This window comes from Ailuropoda melanoleuca, chromosome 2 (genome assembly GCF_002007445.2).
Source record: "Ailuropoda melanoleuca isolate Jingjing chromosome 2, ASM200744v2, whole genome shotgun sequence".
Classification (NCBI taxonomy): Eukaryota; Metazoa; Chordata; class Mammalia; order Carnivora; family Ursidae; genus Ailuropoda; species Ailuropoda melanoleuca.
Genome location: NC_048219.1, coordinates 171372734 through 171392597, shown reverse-complemented (window position 1 = coordinate 171392597; position 19864 = coordinate 171372734). Strand labels below are relative to the sequence as shown.

Here is a 19864-nt window from a genome sequence, read left to right as displayed (position 1 = left end):
CACACTGCGTGAAGAGACAGCTCTTGGGCTTGGGGGGTGGCTTGGCGTGTCTTCTCGTGCTGCTGTCACTACGGTAAACTTCAGCTTACAGAAATCAAGAAGCCACTCTCTCCCAGTTTACAGCAGTGGCTATGCAATGCCCCAAGAGCTTGGTCTTTACAATCCATTTTACCTTCACAGAGACAGTTAGCCACGTGGACAGCACATTCACTGCGACAGAATACAACGTCCGAATAACTTGATGCTTATAATCCCTGTTACTTTAATAGAAGGTAAGCTGTATGAGCACAGAGTAGCCCATTTATGAAATGACAGAGAAGACCTGTCTAAGTGCACAATGATGTTTGATTTAAGGCTCAATAACAGTGGATTTATTTAAAGTGTTCTTGTTTTTGGAAATTTTAAGATTCTAAACGTGAAATGAAAAGAAGTAAATAATGGTCTTGTTAAGAGATTACTACGTGCAGGTGTTATGGTGTTACATGTGGTGACTGACATGTTTTAGCTCACTGACCACCTCCTCCTCCAAACAGTCCAGTGACATGGGCATTATTATTATTATTATTATTATTATTCTACTTTTACAAAAAGAAGGAACTAGATCTTTGCAGGATTTCAACTCAGACACTATGATTCAATAACCCACACTCTCAACCACTGTCCTATACCATTTTCCACTATAAAATTGTGAATTTTAGTCAAATCCATGGAGTTAAAGTATTTTCTCTTTTTTAAAAATTTATTCAGAGAGAGAGAGAGAGCAAGTGAGAGCATGAGTGGGGGGGAGGGTCAGAGGGAGAGGCAGACTCCCTACTGAGCTGGGAGCCCAGGGATCATGACCTAAGCCAAGGCAGATGCTAGACTGACCACCCAGGCGTCCCTAAAAAAAAGTATTTTCATTTAAATTTTGCCCTCATTTGTTTGTTTCTTGCTGCTTTGGCTGCTATGGGTTGAATTGTGTCTTCTCGAAAGATATATTGAAGTCTTAACACCCAGTACCCATGAATGTGACTTTATTTGGATGCAATGGTGTCCTTATAAAGAGTGGGAGATTTGGAGATACAGAGACCCGGGGAGAAGACGGCCAAGTGAAGATGGAGGCAGAGATGGGGGGGGGTGCGGCTAGTGCTGCTATGAGTCAAAGAAGGCCATGGGCCACCAGAAGTGGGAAGAGGCAAGGAAGGATTCTTCCCTTAGAGCCTTTGGAGGGACTATGGCCCAGACTACACCCTGATTTCAGACTCCTAGCCTCCTGAACTGGGAAAAAATACATTTCTGCTTTCTATAAGCCTCCCAGTTTGTGGTACTGTGCTGTGGCAGCTCTAGGCAACTAATCCACGGGCTTCATAGGCTGGAGCCCCGGCTGAACCTAAGACCCTAAGACTGAGGCCTCCACGACTGCACTCCTGTGCCCAGCACCGAGTAGATGCCCGCTGGAGAGATCCCCATCAAACCAACGGATGACATGACCAAATTGAGCTGACAATGGGGTCTGGGTCCTAAGACAACTTTGAAGGTCTAGTTTTGTAGTGAGAGATCACGGAGCATCTCCCTCTGGAACAAGGCGGGATATAAAGAAAAAATTAGGTCTTTGAACTGGATGCCGTGAACTTGTAGGCAATGGGAGCCATTGAAATGCAAAGCTCTAATGGTCCTGAGCAGGCCAGGTGTTGGCAGCTGGCTGTTAGCCCCAGAGGCGGCAGTGTCCTGCACCAAGACAGGGCTTCTGCCTGGGGAGTGCCCTGCCAGGGCCAGCCCCTTGAGGACACTCTGGTCATCGCAACCATCTGAGATTAAGTGAACGTTGAACAGAATTTTTCAATGGGCACCGAAAGGCAGGAAGGTCGTCAATTCCATTAAGTAGGAAAAAGCTGGGGCAACAGTGAAGGGATCAGTAACAACAAAGATTTAGTGAGTGCTCACTTTGGGTCAGGCACTGTTGTCAGCACTGAGCAAGAGGGAACCCCTTCCTCCTCACATCAAGCCTGCGGCCTCTGCCTTGTGATAAGATCCTCCTTTTGCAGAGGAGGAGAATGAGGCACAGAGATGCGAATTCCCTTTTATGTACCTCCCCTCCTCTGATGCTCACAGCAAGCCCAGCGAGGTGGGGATTATCATCAGCCCCATTTACAGGTGAGAAAATGGAAAACATGGGAGTGGCAGTGCCTTGCCCAAGGCTGCATGATCTGGGACTAGCGAGAGGGGAGCTAGAGTTCAAGTCCTGCAACTCTAAACCCCAACTCTCGCACTGCACCTCCACAGAGATGGTACCTTTTTTTTTTTTTCCAAGCTGACTCTGCACTGAACATGGAGCCCGACACGGGGCTTGATCCCAGGACCTTGAGATCATGAGCTGAGCCCGAACCAAGAGTCTGAGGCACCACCGACTGAGGCACCCAGGTGCCCCAGAGCTGGTACTTTTGGTATGCAGAAGGGCCACCTCTTCATCCTAGAGTGGGCAGAAAGATGTCGCCGGAGATCACGCTTCCATGCCATCAACATATATCAGGATCTGTGCCAACTCAGGTCATCTGTTGACCCGAGCGTGGAGAGGAGACTTTTGTCTTTTGAACACATGTTCAACTGTTAGGATCGTATTTGTTGTTTGGCAAATAGGACAGTAAGCTAGCTATCTCTGAATTATATACCAGGACCTTATTGAATGTTTATATTCTGTGTACTTTTTCTTCCTAAAAACAAACAACGGAAAACACACGATTCATTACGACTCCCATGATTCTCGAGGTGTGCATTGGGCCCTCAAGGCAGCTTAAGCAAGAAAAGGAAATGTATTCTCCGGTTACGCTGATGTCCCAGAGGCTCCGAGAAGCCAGGTGCAGCCAGGAAAGACTGTGGCCAGGGGAGCCCCTGCTGCTCCCTGCGACCAGCTTCCCCATACACACTCCGTGCAAACCGAGGATGCCCGGCGCTGGCTCGACTTTACATCTCCTTTGTTCAAGGGACCAGCCCAGACTGAATGTGTCAGGACTATTCTGCTTCTGCAGGGGACAAAGAAAGCAGTTCAACCTGGTGTAAGCTAATTTGGCAATTTAACGGCTCAAATAACTGAAAATTCTTGGCCAGCTGGATCCAGGTGGTCACAGGGCACCATAAGAGGCAGCCTCGCCCTCTTCTGGCACCTCCGATGGCTCCGTTCTCGGCTGGCTCGGCCCTCTTGGGACCAGAAGACCAACAGGACCTCCAGACTTCTATCCTCTGCCAACACTGCTTTTCTGAGAGTCCCAGCAGGTCCCGGGAAGGCCTGCAGGTGAGCCCAGCTTTGGTCACATGCCCACTTCTGGACCACCCATGGGCAGATGGAAGGAAATGCTCATTGCCAGGCCTGGAGCCGGGGCCAAGGTCGGCCCTCCCCCAAACACACCACAGTAAGAGCAAATGCTACATGACGTCGGCTACTGGGTACAGTTTTAGGAACTTCAGATAAAGCTAAATCGTTTTAACCTCAGCTTCTTATCTTCTTTGCTCATTTAATCAGCACAATGTCCCCTTTTATAGGTGGGGAAATTGAGGCACAGATGACTGTGTCTTCGCGAAAGCCTCAGAGCTATAACTTGCAAAAGCTGGGATTTGACCTAAACTCTCAGGCCACAAAAGCTGGGCTCCTGACCACTAGCAGAAGGGATCTGCCACCAGCAAAATGGGACATGGATGCTGGGCTAATAACAATGAGAACAGATGTCCAATAGCCGCTCTCAATTCTCGCTCTGTGGAGAGAATTACGTATGCAGCCTGGGTGGGGTCTCCACCCTGGCCCAGGGTGGGATCATGTTGTTCCAAGGTCACTGCTTCTACTGTGACCTAGTACATGGACTAGTTCCAAAAAACGGGAGGGACAAAAGAAAAAGCACCCTTCCACCATTATTCTCTGGGGGAGGTGGTTGGGGAAAGGCAATTTAATCACGGTGATAAAAATAAAAAGCTATCAAACATAGGCCTCTGGGTGGATTTACTTATATTTTATCCCATACTAAGTTCTGCTTCCCACAAGGGGCTGTGTGGGCAAGAAGGGTTCAGCAGTGCACAGGGAAGTTCAACAGGGCACCATGAGGGTTCGCCGGGAACCCACTGGGCTCGGGGGGATGCCCAAGCACGTTCCCTGTTTAGTTGTCTGGGAGAGGACCAACAAAAGAAGCCCAGCCCCCCTTGCTACCAGGAAAAAGCACGTCACTTTTAGATTGCTACACTTAGGTTGAACTGCACTTTGAAATGTGGGTAATGCAGAAGCGGAATCTGTTTTTTTGCATACCCCCAGCAAGACTGTCAGTAGGAGAACTGCCTTCAAGTCTTAGAATCCCAGCTGGAGAAAGGTGGTCTGTGGTCTGAGCTGATGCTGACCCTGGGGACCCAGGAATCATCATAAGATTGGCAGAGCTCCAAAAAAGGATCTACTTTACCGGAAAACTAAACGAAGCCACCCACTAAAAACTTCTGCTGAATGCTTGAGATTTCTGTCTCTTTCACACCTGTGTCTGTAAGCGTCTGCTGAGTTACGCTGTAGTAACGACCCAGAATCTCAATGGTCATCTTGACAAAGGTTAATTTCAGGGCAGCTGTGACTCTGCTGCACGGGCCCTGCAGTGCGGGACTGCCCCGCTCTGACACACGCAGTTCTTGAGCGGGGGAAAAGCAAGGACACAGCTGTGCAGGGCACCTCGTGCTCCTGCTCGGAGGGGGGCAAATGTCATTTCCACCTGTGTTCCACCGGCCAAAGCAAGTCACACAGCCAAGCCCGATGCTGTCCTGGCCCAGGGTGGGTGGAGAGACATCACCTCCTCCAGAAAGAACCCCAAGGACAGGCCTGGGGAAGGTGGACTGGATATTTAAAATAATTATCATCTACCACATACCCAGTATTTTTTGAGGATTAAACATATATTTTCAAGTATTCACCGAGAACCACCGGCTGTTTTGGTTTATTTTTATAAAAACAGAGCTCCACTTCATGTCTATACGGCCATACAGGTTGCATATGCCCTAGATGTTCTTTTTGGTGCTTCCTGAGCCAAATGGCACCAATCAGAACCTCGGGAGGGCTACTGGACGCATTAAGAAAAAGTGAACATTATGTAAGTAAACATAATAAGACGAATGTCCTATGCTACTGGAGTGCTGGAGAGGTTGGGAAGGTTCTGTCTTGTAAAGTCCTGTGCATGATTTCAGAATAAACAATGGAGAGTGTAGAGAAGGAGGGAGGAGCAGGCCAGGGTCCTTGTGCCAGGCTTTATGCATGAGGAGCCTGGGATCTAGGGAGCATTAGGCATTAGGCATTAGGTCACCCAAATTAAAGTATGAGGGTCAGAATTTATACTTTCATGGTTTCTCTGGCCCCAAAGCCTGTCTTTTTTCTTGTGCCCAATGCTGGCTCCCCAAAGGAAAGGGACCAAGAGAGGGAAGAAGAAAATGGGAAGAGAGGAAAGCTGAGAGGCAGTAGCCGTAGAGATGGAGAGGAGGTAAGAGAGGAAGGAGACCCCGGGAGAGAGAAAAGGGAAAGGAGAAGGCCAGATAAGAAAGATAATACTGAAGGAGAAGAATACACTTGGACGACTGCCCCTACCCGCCTCGAGACTTACTAGAAGTGGCAATAATCAAGACAGCGTGGTGCTGGTGAGAGAACGGACGAACACATCAATGGAGCGGAGAGCTCACAAACACACCCACGTAAATACAGTCAGCGGATCCTGGATAAAGCGGCAAAGGCAATACGATGGAGAAAGATAGCCTTTTTAAAAAATGGTGCTGGAAAAACCAGACATCCACGTGCAGAAACATGAATCTAGACACAGACCTTACACCTTTCACAAAAATTAACTGGAAATGACACAGACCTAAACTAAAATGCAAAGCAATAAAACTACTAGATAACATAGCAGAAAATTCAGACAACCTTGGGTTTGGCAATGACTTTTTCAATGTGACACCAAAGGCAATATCCATGAAAGAAAGAAATGATAAGGTGGACTTTATTACAATAAAAAATTTCTGCTCTGCAAAATATGCTGTCAAGAGAAGGAAAAGAGCAGCCACAGACCTGGAGAAAGTATTTGCAAAAGAGCTATCTGATAGAGGACTGTTATCCAAGATACACAAAGAACCCTTAACACTTAACAATAAGGGGCGCCTGGGTGTCTCAGTCATTGAAGCAGCTGGTTCTTGATTTCAGCTCAGGCCATGATCTCAGGGTCTTGGGATCGAGCCCCATGTCTGGCTCTGCGCTCAGCAGGGAGTCAGCTTGAGGATTCTCTCTTTCCCTCTGCCTCTGCCCCCACCCTGCTGGCACTGTCGCACTCCCTCTAAAATAAATGAATGGATCTTTAAAAAAACTCAATAAGAAAATAATCAGATTTAAAATGGGGTAAGCAACAGGTACATGAAAAGCTGCTCCCAGCATCACTACTCTTCAGGGAAATGCAAATCAAACCCATAATGAGATACCACCTCACACCTGTGAGAGTGGCAACTCTCAAAAAGAAAAAGAGATAACAAGTGTTGGAGAGGATGTGGAGGAAAGGGGACGCTAGCGCACTGTTGGTGGGAATAAAATTTGGTATAGCCACAGCGGAAAACAGTATGAACAGTATGGAGGTTCCTCAAAAAATTAAACATAGAGCTACTGTATGAACCAGTAATCCCACTTCTGGGATTATATCTGAAGGAAATGAAATCATTATCTCGAAAAGATACCTATACCAGCATGTTCATTGATTGTAGCATTATTTACAACATCCAAGACATGGAAACAACCTAGCTTCACTGACAGATGAATGGATAAAGAAAATGGGGTGTGTGGGGTAATATACCTCATATAATATATACCATATAATATATATCATATATATACAAATATATATTGGAATATTATTCAGCCATAAAAAAGAAGGCAATCTTGCTATTGGCAACAACATGGCTGTACACTAAGGGCCCAATGCTAAGTGAAAGAAGCTAGACAAATATTGTATGATCTTACTTAGATGTGGAATCTATCTATTTTTTAATATATATATAGAGAGAGTGAATGAGCAGATGGGGCATGAGGGGAGTGGGAGAGAGAATCTTAACAGGCTCCACACCCAGCATGGAGCCCGATGCGGGGCTCAATCTCACCACCCTGAGATCATGACCTGACCTGAAACCAAGAGTTGGATGCTTAACATACTGAACCACTCAGGCATCCCTATGTGGAATCTATTTTTTTAAAAAACCAAATTCATAGAAACAGAGTAGAATGGTGGTTGCCAGGAGCTGGGGGTGGGGGAATTAGGAGATGTTGTTCAGAGGGTACAGACTTACAGTTATAAGATGGATAAGTTCTAAGAATCTAATATTCAGCATGGTGATTACAGTTAACAATATTGTATCATATACTTGGTAGTTGTTAAGAGAGTAGATCTTAAATATTCTCACTAAACACATGCATATACACACAAAATTATAATGTGAGATAACAAATGTGTTAACTAACTTTATTGTAATAACAATTTTGCAATATATACATGAATCAAATCATTACACTATATATCTTAAATATGTCAATCATATCTCAATACAGCTGGAAAATAAAATAGGACCAAAAAAAAAAAAGGGCCACCAAAAGTCATAAGATACCTAGGACTAAACCTAACCAAAGAGGCAAAGGATCTGTACTCAGAAAACTAGGGAACACTCATGAAAGAAATTGAAGAAGACACAAAGAAATGGAAAAACATTTCATGTTCACGGATTGAAGAACAAATATTGTTAAAATGTCCATACTACCCATAGCAATCTACACATTCAATGCAATCCCTATCAAAATACCATCAACTTATTTCACAGGGCTGGAACAAATCATCATAAAATTTGTATGGAACCAGAAAAGACCCCCGAACAGCCAAAGGAATGTTGAAAAAGAAAAGCAAAGCTGGTGGCATTACAATTCCGGACTTCAAGCTCTGTTACAAAGCTATAACCATCAAGACAATATGGTACTGGCACAAAAACAGACACATAGATCAATGGAACAGAATAGAGAACCCAGAGATGGATCGTCAACTCTATGGTCAACTAATCTTTGACAAAGCAGGAAAGAATATGCAATGGAAAAAAGACAGTCTCTTCAACAAATGGTGCTGGGAAAACTGGACAGCCACATGCAGAAGAATGAAACTGGACCATTTTCCTACACCACACGCAAAATTAGACTCAAAATCGATGAAGGACCTAAATGTGAGATAGGAATCCATCAAAATCCTAGAGAAGAACACAGGCAGCAACCTCTGTGATCTCAGCCGCAGCAACTTCTTGCTAGACATGTCTTCAAATGCAAGGGAAAGAAAAGCAAAAATGAACTACTGGGACTTCATCAAGATAAAAAGCTTTTACTCACAGCAAGGGAAATAGTTAACAAAACCAAAAGATAACCGACAGAATGGGAGAAGATATTTGCAAATGTCGTATCAGATAAAGGGCTAGAAACCAAAATCTGTAAAGAACTTACCAAAGTCAATACCCAAAGAATAAATAATCCAATCAAAAATGGGCAGAAAACACGAACAGACATTTCTGCAAAGAAGCCCTCCAAATGGCCAACAGACACATGTAAAAGTGCTCAACATCACTCAGCATCCGGGAAATACACATCAAAACCACGATGAGATACCACCTCACACCAGTCAGAATGGCTAAAATTAACAAGTCAGGAAATGACAGATGTTGGTGAGGATGCAGAGAAAGGAGATTCCTCTTACACTGTTGTTGGGAATGCAAACTGGTGCGGCCACTCTGGAAAACAATATGGAGGTTCCTCAAAATGTTGAAAATAGAGTTACCCTATGACCCAGAACTTGCACTACTGGGCATTTACCCCAAAGATACAAATGTAGTGATTCGAAGGGGCACCTGCACCCCAATGTTTATAGCAGAAATGTCCACAATAGCCAAACTATGGGAAGAGCCCAGATGTCCATCGACAGATGAATGGATAAAGAAAATGTGGTATATATACACAATGGAATACTACTCAGCTACAAAAAAAATGAAATCCTGCCATTTGCAATGACGTGGATGGAACTAGAGGATACTATGTTAAGTGAAATAAGTAAATCAGAGAAAGACAATTATTATATGATCTCACTCATATGTACAATTTAAAAAACAAAATAGGATCATAGCAGAAGAGAGGAAAAAATAAAACAAGATGAAATCAGAGAGGGAGAGAAGCCATTAGGGACTCTTAATCATAGGAAACTGAGGGTTGCTAGAAGGGAGGGGGGTGTGAGAATGGGGTAACTGGGTGTTGGACATTAAGAAGGGCACGTGACATAATGAGCACTGGGTATTATATAAAACTGATGAATCACTGACTTCTACCTCTGAAACTAATAATACATTATATGTTAATTGAACTAAAATAAAAATTTTAAAAAATGGGCCAAAGACTTAGCAGACACTTCATTAAAGAAGGTATACAGATGGCAAATAAGCATATGTAAAGATGATCCATATCATATGTCATTAGGGAACTGCGAATTAAAACAACTATTACACACCTACCAGAATGGCTGAAATTCAAAACACTCACAACACCGAGCACTGACAAGGATGTGGAGCAACAGGAACTCTCATTCACTGCTGGTGGGAATGCAAAACGGTACAGCCGCTTTGGAAGACCGTCTGGTGGTTTCTTACAAAACTCAATATACTTTTACTGTAAGATTCAGTAATCACACTCTTTGGTATGGACCCAAAGGAGCTGAGTAAAAAGATGAGCGGGTGCCAGGGGTTATGGCAGAGGGAGGGAGATGAATAGGTAGAGCACAGGGGATTTTTAGGGAGGTGACACTTCTCTGTACGATGCTGTTATGGTGGGTATAGGCCATTATAGCTTTGTCCAAACTCCTAAAATGTTCAATACCAAGAATGAACCCTAAGATAAACTATGGTCTTTGGGTGATAATGATGTGTCAATGTAGGTTCATCAGTTGTAACAAATGTACCACTCTGCTGGGGGTGTTGATAAAGGGAGGGAGGCTACACGGGTGTTGGAGCAGGGAGTGAATGTGAAATCTCTGCACCTTCTTCCCAATTTTGCTGTGAACTTGGCTCCCAGCTCAGCGGGGAGTCTGCTTCTCCCTCTCCCTCTGCCTCCACCTCCCCCTTGTTTGTGCTCTCTCTCTTTCTCTCAAATGAATAAAGTCTTTAAAAAAACTGCTCTAAAAATAAATTCTATTACATAAATTTTTTTACAATAAAAATAAACAAACTGAGCAAAGGAAAAAAAAAGTTAGTAAAAGACCCTCCCTGCTGATCTTTGAAATTCACTTCAAGTCTACTCTGCAGCTCCAGCCTTCCTTTGGAAGGTGAAAGGTATGTGGAGAGAGGCCGGCACGCCCCCTGCAGGAGGGCAGAGGCGAGAACAGGGGTGGTTTAGGCTTGGCCTGAAGCGAAGCAGCTCGCAAACGGGAATCACCAGGAAGCGCTGAAAAATACCGAAGCTCGGGTCGCCTCACACCCGCGGAGACTTCCAGTGGCAGAGTCCAGGGAGGGGGAGCTGAAAAGCGCTCGCGTTCATTCTAACGGGCAGCCGGGGCTGAGACCGGGACCGAGCGGCGGCAGGTGGGGGAGGAACTGGAGGGTCAGGGTCCGGGAAGACAAGGAAACTTTCCCGGAGAGGAGGACGCCGCTCCTCCCGCGATTGCACGGGGAGGGGGGTGTGCTCACTCCAGCCGCGCTTTCCAAGGGCCGGCGGCTTGGGTCAGTGGCTTTCACGTCAAGCACAGAGGCCCCAAGGGCAGGCGCGCTAACCATCGGCCCTGAAAGAAGGGAGACTAGGGCCTTGGGTCTGCGGCAACCGCCGGGCACTGGGTGTGGGACCAAATCGCACGCGCCGGGCCCCGCCGCTGCCCCGGGATGCTTTTCACAATCGAGTCCCGGGCGCCGCCTGCGGACTCAGTTCGCGCTCTAGTTAGACAAGGGCCTTGTCACTTCTCCTACTCTGTTGCCACCAAGTGGCAATTACACCACTTCGGACCTCCCTCTGGTGACGCGAGGACGAATGGGTGACCACGTCTACTTCGGAGCAAACTTTCTCTACACCTGCTCATTAGTGACCTTTAACACTAAAAACAGGCAAGCACACAAATTAGAAAAAACAAAAAAACAAAACTACACAGACACACGCATAGAGTGCGCGCGCGGGGGAGGGGGCGAGAACAAGCTCACAGGTAGAAAAGTGGAACCAGCACAAGCACGTCTCCAGCGCCAGCTTGGTGGGCTCTCTCACCCGCCGCCAGAGCACTCCGCGCGCTCTCCGCGCACCTACCCGCGGCTCCGCACCTCGCTCCGCTCGCGCTCCTCGCCCACGCTGCCCTCGGCGTCCGGGAAACTGATTTGGCGGCCCGAATACTTGGGGACCCTCCGGAGGGAGGCCGGAACCCCTCCTCACCAGCGTCCTCCTCCGGCGCGCGCCCAGCACACCTGCGCCCCGCGCCCTGCGGCGCACCGGGAGCACCTGCCCGGGGTAGGAGGGACCGGAAACGCGTGTCTCCGGGCGCGCGCGCCGCCCACCTCCGCTGCCTGCCCGCGCTGCCGGCTCCCGGCTGGCTCCCGGCCCTTTAAGGCGGGTGGTGGCAGCGGCCGCGCTCGGGGCGGGGAAAGCGAGGCGCGCCACGCGGGGCCGGCTCCGGAGCAGTAAGTAGAGGCGAGGCCCACCTCGGGCCGGGCCGCGTCGCCAGCCCCGCTTCCCGAGCGGCCTGGCTCGGGGAAGCGGGCGGCACTCCCGGGGTGGGGCGCGTCCCTCGCGGCTGGGGGAGCCCTCCCCGACCCCCCACTCCCACCCCTGCCGGTTCCTGGAGCTTTGGGGCCCGCCGGAAGCGAGTGCGTACCTGTCGGCCCTTTCGAGAGGGCCGGGGTGCGGGTTCGGGGGACTCCGGGCAGGCCTTCCAGCCGCGGACGCCCTAGTCCGCCCCGGACCTGGGCTCTCGCTCTCCCCGCCGGCGACTCGGGGTCCACGAGTGTCTTTCGCTTCCAGTCTGGGCGAGATGGAACTGCGACCGTGTCAAAAAGCCGGATAATCAAACCGTTAACACGCAGTCCAAGTGCAGGTTCGGGTCCATGGCCGTCACTGTTGAACGCACTGAATTTAGAGGGGGTGGAGGGAAGACCAAAACAAAACGGCGAACACTGTCCCGCCGACCGCAGCGGGTGGCAGCTGCAGTCTAGACGGGCCGGGACAGTGTAGAAAGCACTACTTTCACTGCGGCCCTGGGTTAGCAGCCCCGCTACGCTCACTCTTACTGCGGCTCCAGTTCACCCAGTGGTAACAGCACAGTGCCTAGGGCATCCTGCAGGACTCGTGCGGTTGTGGGTTCTTCCCTTCCCAGAAGAGGAAGAGCCATGCAAAAAGGAATTAGACAGAGGCTCCCCCCACCTCTGTCGTCCTATTTTGAACATGTAAAAAACGGCCTTAAAAAGCATTTGGGTCTACTTAGAGTGCTTCCCCCCCCCCCCGCCCCGGCCAGAGCGTCACGCAGTCTTCTTTTGCCCAACAGCTTTGAGGCAGCCGAGAGCACACTGCAGGCGAGATGGCCCTGGTGCCCTATGAGGAGACAGCGGGAGTGGGGTTGCAGAAATTCCACAAGCCTCTTGCCACCTTCTCCTTTGCGAACCACACGATCCAGATCCGGCAGGACTGGAGACAGCTGGGCGTCGCAGCGGTGGTTTGGGACGCGGTGAGTACCCAACTGGGCCTCTGAAGACAACCACCATTGATGATAAGACTGGTCTTTATTTACTTATTTTTAATAACAGCTTTATTGAGATATAATTCATATACCAAACAGTAAGAAATTAAACTGGCTAGATTGAGCGGGACCCTGTGTTGTGTGGGCAGCGTCCTTGACCCCTTACTGTCCCCAGGAGGGATCTTGTGGGGCCTGAGGCTGCAGTGTCTGTGCGCGCTCCAGGGGGTCAACCTCCCAGCAGCAGCTGAGTTTTCTGCCTGTTCCTGAACTGGGACTGGAACCCTGCGTGGGGAGAGGGGTGTGTGATGTCTTCCTGCTAGTGGGAAGTCTGCCCGAAACCCTTGGGTTCCTAAAGCACTTGTTGACTTGAATTATCACGCTGTGTTCTGACTCAGGCCGTCGTTCTTTCCACGTATCTGGAGATGGGAGCTGTGGAGCTCCGGGGCTGCTCTGCGGTGGAGCTGGGTGCCGGCACCGGGCTGGTGGGCATCGTGGCTGCCCTGCTGGGTGAGTGCCATATGCCGGCTCACTCCTTTGTGAGTGGAACTCATTGCAACGTGTGATTGCTCTTTCCTCGACACAGACGCGTATTAGTTTTCCCCTTACTGGATTTTCCTGTGTCCTGTGCTTGAGTCGACTGCTGGTGCCCTTAACTCCAGTAAGCCTGATTTCTTCCCTCTTGTTCTTGCTCTCATCCTGTTATCTTTACTTCTCATGAGAGATTGCTTTGCCTTCTTCAGATTTTTAAAAATTTTTTTTCTTAAGCAAACACATTTATTTGGGCAATTAGAATTGCAATTGAGGAGACAATTAGGTTGTCTGAATTAGGTTCCTGCCCCCTTCAGTTTTATGCCACTAATATGATCTGAAGGCAACTTGCAGTTCAAAGAGAATTCTCGTATTCACGCGCATAGGTTTTTACAGTTTAGGGACCTTCCCATACTCTATTGGATTTAACCCTGTGACACAGGTTGAGAAGGTAGCCTCATTCTTGTAGTTTCCTGTCGCTTCCTTACTGAGGAAACTTCGATGGTTTTTCTCTTCTAAGAAGGGTCGGCCCTGCTATAGTTTGTACTGACATCTTATATTTAAAAATGGTATGTACAGTATGCAGTCCTGAATTGATATCAGGGTTTGTCATTTTTTGTTTGGTATACGCACGTTAACTTAGGCCAGGAGCATTTTTTTTTTTTTAAAGATTTTATTTATTTACTTGACAGAGATAGAGACAGCTAGCGAGAGAGGGAACACAAGCAGGGGGAGTGGGAGAGGAAGAAGCAGGCTCATAGCAGAGGAGCCTGATGTGGGGCTCGAACCCATAACGCCGGGATCACGCCCTGAGCCGAAGGCAGACACTTAACCGCTGTGCCACCCAGGCGCCCCCAGGAGCATTTTTAAGCTTTTTTTTCCTTAAAGATTTTATTTGAGAGAGAGAGAGAACACACACTGAACAGGGAGGAGGGACAGGGGGAAGGGAGAAGCAGACTCCCTGCTGAACAGGGAGCCGGATGTGGGGCTTGATCCCAGGACCCTGAGATCAGGACCTGAGCCTAAGGTGGATGCTCAACTGACTGAGCCACCCGGGCGCCCTCAAGCTTTGTTTTTATTTTATTATTCTTTGTTGACTCCTTTCTACAGCTTCTGGCTCATGCAGTTCAAACTACCCAATGACACGGTAGGCCAGCTTCTAAGACGCAATGTATAACATTCATCACTTCAGTATTGTCGCCCAGTGACAATATGCAGTGTCAAAATGCAGTGTCAGCTCCAGTAGGTCTGGGGTCAGGCCTGAGAGCCTCCGTTTCTAACAAGCTCCCAGGCGATGATGATGATGGTGACACTGTTGGTATTCAGACCACACTTTGGGGGTGGTCAGGAGCCAGAATCCCGTTACGTTGTGTATAGGTACTCGAGGACCCATGAAAGCCCCTCCTTTATCATGTCCTCTTTCTGGTAACTTCTTTCTTTTTTCAGTGTTCCTTTCTCTGTTTGGATCTTGCCTTCCCAAATGTGATGGGGAGCCGGGGCAGGGTGGTGGGGACCCAGGTTTCCATCTGTCTCATACTACAGCCCCTGCAGGCACCGATGAGGCCCCTTGCTCATACACTGGCTTTTGTGCATCTTACAACAAACATCCCCATGGGTGTTAGGTATTATTTTTTTACTTTATTTTGCCAGTGACACTGGGGTTCTGGGAGATTAAGCCCCTTTGTGAAGTCCTGGTCAGTGGAGACCTGAGAGTCGAACCAGGCTCGTCAGACACTGCGGCCGTTTATTATCTTTCCTCGACACTGACTTTGCTGATGTGAGAGGAATTACCTGGAAGGGAAATGAGGTTTCTTCTGTTTCCCTGGGACAACTGGGGCTCACGCACAGCTGCATCAGCTGGTGTAGACACGTGTTAGTTGGCAAAGTGCATGGGTTTAGAGTAATACTTGATTTTGACACCTCTTTTAACTCTTACTAGCTCTGTGACCTTGGGCAAGTTGCTTAACCTCTCAACTTCAGGTTCCCTATAAACCGGGGGTAATAATCAGTTCATGCCACGTGAGGATCCAGTGAGATCAGGCACAGGAAGCAGTTAGCTCATTAACTGGCATGAAGCAAATGCTCAAATAAATGTAGATTGCACTCGGAGTGTTTCTGCTTGTGATCTAGAAATCTGGGTCTGTGGGGTGGGGAGAACTTGTAGGACCTTCTTCAAAGACTAGCGCAGAGGGAGGGACCGGTTAGCTGTTGCCTCACAGGATGGACGCTCTGGGAGTGGCTGGAACTGAACGCAGACCTTGCTCTTGTGATGGGGGATGCGTGCTACTGGCCCAGCTTCGTTGTCACCTCTTTGAATCGTTTCTGCCCCACAGCAGAATTCATTGCTGCCTGATTTCTTCTCCCCCGGCGTTTGGTCTGCTCACCACCTGTGTCCCCACTTTGTCACATTTTGTAACAGGCGGTTGTTTCTTGTGTCTGTTTGTCCTCCTTAGACATGCGACTGCCCCTCACTCTCTGTGTCCTTGGCCCCGGACGCACTCGCCACACAGTAGATACTCAAATAGTCCTGGAATAAGTGTTGGACAAACTAGAAGATCATGAAAAGTAATGTTTCTTTTATAAAAGTGATGTCACTCTATTTAAAAAAATAGCCCTAGAAATAGAATAAAGAAGGGGGACGACAAACCCATCAAGTGTTCTGTTCATGACAGCAACATACACACTGTTACCATTTTGGTGTGTTTCCTTCCATTCTTTTCCCCCCACCTGCATTTTTCCCCCCCAAGATTTCATTTATTTATTTGAGAGAGAGAGCACAAGCAGGGAGGAGAGGGAGAAGCAGACTCCCCGCTGAACAGGGAGCTGGATGAGGGGCTCCATCCCAGGACCCCGGGATCATGACCTGAGCCCAAGGCAGATGCTTCGCCGACTGAGCCACCCAGGTGCCCCACCTCCACCTGTATTTTTTTTTTAAAGATTTTATTTATTTATTTATTTGACAGAGATAGAGACAGCCAGCGAGAGAGGTAACACAAGCAGGGGGAGAGGGAGAGGAAGAAACAGGCTCCCAGTGGAGGATCCTGATGTGGGGCTCAATCCCAGAATGCCGGGATCACGCCCTGAGCCAAAGGCAGATGCTTAACGACTGCGCCACCCAGGCGCCCCTCCACCTGTATTTTTAATCATAGTTGTAATTCATTGTTATAGAGGTGTGTGTATGTTTGCACGCATATGTATATGTACGTACACACACACACGTATGTCTCATTTAACGTTACGGCGTGCGCATCTCTCTGTGCTGCTGTGTGATCTGCATACCTGTTATTTGTTGTGGCTGCAAAGTATTAGGCGTTAGTTTTGAGGTTGAAACCTGAGGGTAAAGGAAAGTTAGTGTCTTTAGAGAGGAGGCAGTGAGAACTAGAATAGGTAGTGATTATGAAATGTCAGAGGTTGATCGTTCTCCTTTTTAAAGTATTTTGATTTTTCATAACCTCAGTCATTTATTCTTGAATTCAGGGAACACCCACCATATTCCCGGCCTGGTTTTAGGTGCTTGGATACCGGCCTTCTCAGGAAGCCTCCATTCCAACTCTGAGGGGGGAGGGAGGAAAAGACAGATTACATTAAAAAGCCAATAAAACCCTGGTGAATTCTCTGCAGAAATTTAGTAATGAGTGATGAGATTTTCCTGTTAAAAGAAAAAAAAAAACACCTGTTAATTACAGGGCGGTTCCCACGTCCCAGGTCTTTAGTCCGTCCTTCTCACGTGCCCTGTGTGGTGGGTGGGTCCATTTGGAGCTCTCTTCAGTGGCAAAATGAAGGCTTGATAGAGGTTAGGTAACTTTCTCAAAGTCACAAAGCTCATGGATTGTGAAGTTAGAATTGGAGTCCAGTTCTTACTTTCAAACCCTGGTTCTTAGTTTGAGAATGTCTTTGTACTATGTGGAAACTATTCTTAGGAAAAAGTATCCCATTTTAAAGATAGGCTTCTGTAAGTTGGGGTGGGGTCAGGGAATCTGGATTTTAAAAGCTTCTGAGGTGATTTGATACCATCTTAGTCTGGGAAACAGTCTTAAAATATAATGCTCAGGAAAAGTTGTCTTTTTTTTAAAGTTTTTATTTATTTGAGAGAGAGGGAGGGCGAGAGAGAGAGGGAGAGAGAAGCAGGCTCCCTACTGAGCAGGGAGTCCAGCAGGGCTTGATGCAGGGTTCCATTCCAGGGATCAGGACCTGAGCTGAAGACGGATGCTTAACCACTGAGCCACTCAGGTGCCCCAAGAGTTGTCTTTTAGTTTTCTGTACTTCCGGTGTAAGTCTCCACTGAGCTTTCCACTTGTATATTTCACTGAAGGCTGCGTGTCTCTACCTGGCTGTTTCTCAGCACCTCAAACAGTGCATGTGTTTACACTTGAACTCTTCTTCCCTTTGCAAACACATCCTTTTCTTTCGTTCCAAGTTAGCCAGCTGCTTGACCCACTCCCCCAGCCCCACCTCCCTCCCCGAGCCCTGTGGATCTATCTTCTAGCTATTTCTTGGTTGCTGGTCTCCCTTTGCATGCCCCCTGGCCTGGCTGGAGCTCTCCTCTGAGCTGGTATGCCCATCCCCCCTGCCTGACCTTCTTGCCTCTGCTTCCTCTGCTCAGACCCACTTCCCAGTAGGCCAGAGTGGCCCATCCTCCATGCAGAAGTGCTGGCGTGGTCGAACTTAAACACTCCTGTGCCTCGGGGCACCTGGCTGGCTCAGTTGGTGGAGCATGCAACTCTTGATCTCAGAATCGTGAGTTCAAGCCCCGCAGTGGGTGTGGAGCCTAGTAAAAAAAAAAAAACAAAAAAACCCTGTGCCTCCCCGAAGCCCGTTTTGCCTGACCCCTCTGGCTCCTGTTTCAGAGCGGCCACACTCTTTGCGGTTCCAGGGACACACCTTTGGCTTCTGGCCTGTCCCTTCTGCCTTTTCTTCACCCTTTTCCCCTGGTTAATGCCACATCTTCCCACTATAAGCTCAGATTTCCCTTCCTTCCGAATTCTTTTTTTGACCTCTGCCCCTCTTGAAGAGGGTCTCCTTTGTGACCACGTCATTTCTGGCCCCCCAGGTCTCCATATTTTACTGCCATGTTGCCTCACAGTTGTGTCTGTGTGTCCCTCTCCCTCCTGAGCCAGAGCTCCCAGTGGTCAAGGATCGTTTTGCTCACGTCTGGGTCTCTAGTGCGTAGCCTGTGCTCCCGTGTTCGGATAAAGGAAGGTGTTGCTTACGAAAGTCCCAGCTGAAATGGTGGCAGGGGTTCACGTGTTCCTTCTGCATTAGCTGGCGAGCGGCACCAGAACGTGGGGTCGTGTTGGGCCGGCTCCCACAAGTCCGTCGTGAGCCTCCCGGGGCGTCACTTCTTCACCCTCGTCCCGTTCCTGGGCACTCTGCCCGACCTGGCGGCTCCTTACTAGGCTGAGGCAGGCCCCGTGTGGCCCGTGCAGCCGCGGGGTCTCACTTCCCCAGGGTAGCTCGGGAACCTCGGACGCAGGGGATGCCACGGAACAGCCCCGTTCTGCTTCCTCTCTTCCTCTGCTGACCTCCTCTGTGCCCCGTCCACACTCCCCGCTGGTGACGTTTTCTCTTTTCACTGAGGACATTGCCGCGGGCAGAAGAGAACTTCTGTGGCCTCCCACGCTGCCTCTAACCGTCCCGGGCGTGGGCCCGCTGGCTCTGCCCTTGCCCTCCGTGCCACGCTCTCATGCCCGGTGTCTGCCCTGCACCGGCCCAACCCCTCTCCCCTCTCCTGCATGCTCACTTCTTCCCTCCTTCCACCTGACCATTCCCATCAGCCTACAAACTTGCTGTCTCTCATTTAAAGAAAAACAAAAAACCAAAAAATTTTAACTGGCTGAAAATATGTCATGGAGATGTATTTTCTGTAGCAGGAAATGATAAGATGACCCCGGTATATCTCGTTATACCAGATAGCAAGGAAGCTAACAAGGATGACATGGGGTTGTGTCAAAGTACGCTGGCAAAAGATAGGACAATTTGAACATCAGTATTGATAATGGCACTGGATTTAAATATACCAAATAATGTTTAATCCATGAGTTCATGATACAACACCAACAAAATAAACCCAATTAGTCATCTTTTGAGGATGCTTAGAAATCAGATCTTTGGAATCTGGTGTATAAAAGGGGAGGGAGGAGCATAGTTTTTCCTGCCTTTCCTATTCAGTTTCTGTACAAAATGAGTGACCAAATACTAATTGAAAAAACTACCCTTTATAGAAATTTCTCAACAAACAAATGCAAAAGGAATCTAGTGAATTAAAGATCTGGATATTGAGTATTTGTGCCTGCTCACATCACAAAAATGGAGCCTACCAGGTACTCTCAATGAAGAACACCCCACCACCTCTGAAATAGTCTTGCTCAAAAAATTAAACTCAAATTTACAGGAGACACAGAGGAGCCAGGAACATGCTAAACTATACAAATGGTACAATCAGCAAAGTCCAGATTGTGGGAAACTACAGGGCAAATGATCTATATCTTCCCCAAATTGCAAGGGAAAGAAAGGTTCAAAGGAAACTGATGGATCCAAAGAAATCTAAGACCTCTTCCATGCCCCTGCCCCTCACGAACACCCAGAAGGAAACCGCAGGC

General features: G+C 48.2%; 2 protein-coding genes across 7 annotated transcripts in view; one reads left to right on the top strand and one right to left on the bottom strand.

Annotated features, from left to right (window-relative positions):
* Positions 1-893: 893 nt before the first annotated feature.
* On the bottom strand, positions 894-12392 carry LOC117795987 (synapsin-1-like). The gene is made up of 3 exons (XM_034642504.1): positions 12292-12392; positions 11318-12041; positions 894-2999 (listed from the first exon to the last, which is right to left on the bottom strand). Exons 1-3 carry the CDS (start codon positions 12390-12392, stop codon positions 2691-2693), a joined length of 1134 nt encoding a protein of 377 aa, XP_034498395.1. The 3' UTR covers positions 894-2690.
* Positions 11552-19864, top strand: part of METTL21A (methyltransferase like 21A) — a 64712-nt gene continuing 56399 nt past the window's right edge. For 5 of the 6 annotated variants that reach the window (XR_004623584.1, XR_004623585.1, XM_034655069.1 and 2 more), the window contains exons 1-3: positions 11552-11685; positions 12546-12725; positions 13133-13244. Coding sequence is in view for 4 of the 6 variants with exons in the window: in XM_034655069.1 (XP_034510960.1) it covers positions 12579-12725; positions 13133-13244 (259 nt within the window). In the remaining 2 variants the exon portion in view is untranslated. Of the gene's footprint in view, positions 11686-11715; positions 12099-12545; positions 12726-13132; positions 13245-19864 lie in introns of those variants that run through there. The other variant, XM_019798415.2, reaches the window with a different exon arrangement.

Excerpts from the sequence above, each read along its gene's own strand:
- LOC117795987 (XM_034642504.1), bottom strand. The coding sequence starts at position 12,392 with ATGGCTCTTCCTCTTCTGGGAAGGGAAGAACCCACAACCGCACGAGTC. Across the intron at positions 12,042-12,291 it reads CTGGGTGAACTGGAGCCGCA|TTCCATCTCGCCCAGACTGG; the intron begins GTAAGAGTGAGC and ends ACACGGTCGCAG. Across the intron at positions 3,000-11,317 it reads AGCGAGGTGCGGAGCCGCGG|AAGCAGAATAGTCCTGACAC; the intron begins GTAGGTGCGCGG and ends TGTCCCCTGCAG.